This window comes from Sinocyclocheilus grahami, unplaced genomic scaffold, assembly GCF_001515645.1.
Source record: "Sinocyclocheilus grahami isolate Dianchi unplaced genomic scaffold, SAMN03320097.WGS_v1.1 scaffold769.1, whole genome shotgun sequence".
NCBI classification, from domain to species: Eukaryota; Metazoa; Chordata; class Actinopteri; order Cypriniformes; family Cyprinidae; genus Sinocyclocheilus; species Sinocyclocheilus grahami.
In genome coordinates this window covers 550,529-553,644 of record NW_015505948.1, presented here as the reverse complement: position 1 = coordinate 553,644, position 3,116 = coordinate 550,529, and the positions used below count along the sequence as shown (strand labels likewise).

The 3,116-nt window shown below is 38.9% G+C and overlaps 1 protein-coding gene across 1 annotated transcript in view; it reads left to right on the top strand.

The window, feature by feature from the left end:
* Nucleotides 1-3,116, top strand: part of slc5a2 (solute carrier family 5 member 2) — a 9,499-nt gene extending 6,383 nt beyond the window's left edge. The window contains exons 9-15 of the mRNA XM_016245809.1: nucleotides 155-290; nucleotides 381-488; nucleotides 643-793; nucleotides 1,843-2,011; nucleotides 2,107-2,322; nucleotides 2,402-2,537; nucleotides 2,846-3,116. Coding sequence (XP_016101295.1) covers nucleotides 155-290; nucleotides 381-488; nucleotides 643-793; nucleotides 1,843-2,011; nucleotides 2,107-2,322; nucleotides 2,402-2,537; nucleotides 2,846-3,060 — 1,131 coding nt within the window. The 3' untranslated portion in view covers nucleotides 3,061-3,116. The remainder of the gene's footprint in view (nucleotides 1-154; nucleotides 291-380; nucleotides 489-642; nucleotides 794-1,842; nucleotides 2,012-2,106; nucleotides 2,323-2,401; nucleotides 2,538-2,845) is intronic.

Genomic DNA, 3,116 nt, shown 5'->3' with positions numbered 1-3,116 from the left:
GTAATGTGAACAATTTAGCAAGGATGATTGCAGAGTTTTATATATATATATAAAACTCTGCCATCATCCTTGCTTAATTGTTCACATTACATTACAAACTCTGCCATCATCCTTGCTTAATTGTTTACATTACATTACATTATGTATTCTACAGGTGATTGTGCAGCGCTGTTTGGCAGCCCGCAGTCTGACGCATGTAAAGGCCGGATGTATATTGTGTGGGTACCTCAAACTACTCCCTATGTTTCTCATGGTGTTTCCAGGCATGATCAGCAGAGTACTTTACCCTGGTATGCATTTTACTATGAACATATTTAATATGACATGTCTTTATAATTACAATCTTGATCAAGGAATACCAATACCATTTTTTTTCTTAGATGAAGTAGGTTGTGTGGAGCCAAGCATCTGTACGAAAGTGTGCGGCACAGCAGTTGGCTGCTCCAACATTGCCTACCCCAAACTAGTGGTTTCTGTAATGCCAACAGGTAATCAACATCATTTATTTTTCCAGTGTTTTTAAACTGATAGTATCCCCTACACTTTAAAATTAATGTATGAGTTTAACTGAATTCACAAGCTGTTCTGTTTACATTTAATTGTCTTTCTATTTTCTTTCTCCTCTAATCAATACCTAAACAGGTCTCAGAGGTTTAATGCTGGCAGTCATGTTGGCAGCTCTCATGAGCTCACTAGCCTCAATCTTCAACAGCAGTAGCACCTTGTTTACCATGGACATTTGGACTCGTATTCGGCCTCAAGCTAGAGATAAAGAGCTCATGATTATAGGAAGGTTTGTAAGACACTGCCTGTGTAAGAGTGTTGAGGTGTACTGTTTATCTTATAGTACAAATGGCATCAAACTGTTCCTGAACTTATCAATTCTTGTTCTAATTCTTCTAACAATACAATTAATGATTCTTTTGAGGATCTGTGAAAAACAAATTAGAATTTGTTTACATCACTTGCAGCAAGCAACTGTCCTATTTTTGTTATCTCCACGGTACTCTCATGGCAGTTCGTAACCTGTTTCCATTTTGGTGAATTGGTGGCAAATTTAATTGAGCAAAATCTGCTTACAATCCATTGATGGTTGGGTTTAGGGGCAGACCTTTGTGCTTGCTTTTTTCCTAGATATGTTTTCATACAAATCAAATGGTACAAACCCTTATAAGAATTTGCCAGTTTTTACATAAGGTTAGGTTTGTTATCGCTCATAACCTCGGGCCAGTCGTTCAAAAGTAATCTGATCGGATTGGAACAAATCTTGAAAATGGGTTGTTCAAAAGAAAAAAAATTTTCTGAAATCAGATTAGATCACAAAATCCAATCTTGGTTTTGATCTGGATCAAATCGCCAGTTTGTGTTGTTCAAAACGTTTTGGTAAGGTTGGGTTGAAAAACCAGCAAAAAAGTAAGATGGATTACCTGATCCTGGTTACCAAAACATGGGATTTCCAAATCCAGATCATTCTGATCCAGATTAAGCTTTTTAAACAACTGGCCCCTCGTTATACAGTGGGGCAAAAAAGTATTTAGTCAGCCACCAATTGTGCAAGTTCTCCCACTTAAAAAGATGAGAGAGGCCTGTAATTTTCATCATAGGTATACCTCAACTATGAGAGACAAAATGAGGGAAAAAAAATCCAGAAAATCACATTGTAGGATTTTTAAATCTCTCATAGTTGAGGTATACCTATGATGAAAATTACAGGCCTCTCTCATCTTTTTAAGTGGGAGAACTTGCACAATTGGTGGCTGACTAAATACTTTTTTTCCCCCACTGTACATATATATATATACACATTGCACTCATGAACACATGTATTAACTTGTGTTACAGGGTGTGGATACTCTGCATTGTCGCCATTAGCATTTGTTGGATCCCAGTTGTCCAGGCAGCCCAGAGCGGTCAGCTGTTTGATTATATTCAATCTGTGACTAGTTACTTAGCTCCACCTATTGCAGCAGTCTTCTTCCTTGCAATTTTTATGAAGAGGGTCAATGAGTCAGTAAGTAACTGCTTTAAACATATTTAGTCTTTGTTTAATGCCACATCAGAACACAAATTGACTAAAAGCTTCCATCTTCACTTTTCGCTCCTTAGGGGGCCTTCTGGGGTCTGATGGGAGGACTGGTTATGGGTCTGTGTCGTATGGTGCCCGAGTTTGCATATGGCTCAGGAACCTGCCTTATTCACTCCAACTGCCCAAAACTTATATGTGGAGTTCATTACCTTTACTTTGCAGTGCTGCTCTTCTTCTGCACTGCTATCCTGGTGCTTTTTGTAAGCTACAACACTCCACCCATAGAGGACAAACATGTAAGGTTTTAGCCACTGCTGAAGCTACTTTAAGAATACTTCTCTGTATTTATAACATTTACCTTTTCTCTTTACCAAGCTCCATCGACTTGTCTTTACCTTACGCCATTCTAAAGAAGAAAGGGTCGATCTGGACTGGGAAGAGGAGGAACGAGGAAGAAAAGCTCGACGAGAGGCAGATGAAAAGAAAAAGGTCGTAGCTGAGGAGGATCAAAGTAAGATTATTTATTTTAGAATTGTAGATAAAATGTATATTTGTATGTGTAGGTCAGGGGTGTCCAATCCCACTCCTGGAGGGCCACCATCATGCAGAGTTTAGCTCCAATACTAATTAAACATTTGAATCATCTAATCAAGGTCTTAAGGATTACTACAAACTTCCAGGCAAGTGTGTTGGGCAGGTTGGAGGTAAACTTTGCAGAATCTTTGGCCCTCCAGAAGCAGGATTGGACACCTCTGGTGTAGGTCAAACTAACTTCTATGCGTAATGATACATATTTAAATTCTTTGCTCTTTGACATAGTTGAACGTGGTGACCGATCCATAATGATGATGATTATTGGCTGGTTTTGTGGCATAAGTGATACTCAGGCTCCAGAGCCCACAGAGGAGGAAGTGACTGAAGCATCAAAACAATTACCTGACATAAGTGAAGACCCACTGTGGAAGAATTTGGTCAATGCTAATGCTCTAATAATGATGTCTGTGGCTGTTTATTTTTGGGGTTACTATGCATGAGGGCAAAAAACAATGATCATAGTATATAATTCAGTGTTTCCCAACCCTGGTCTTGG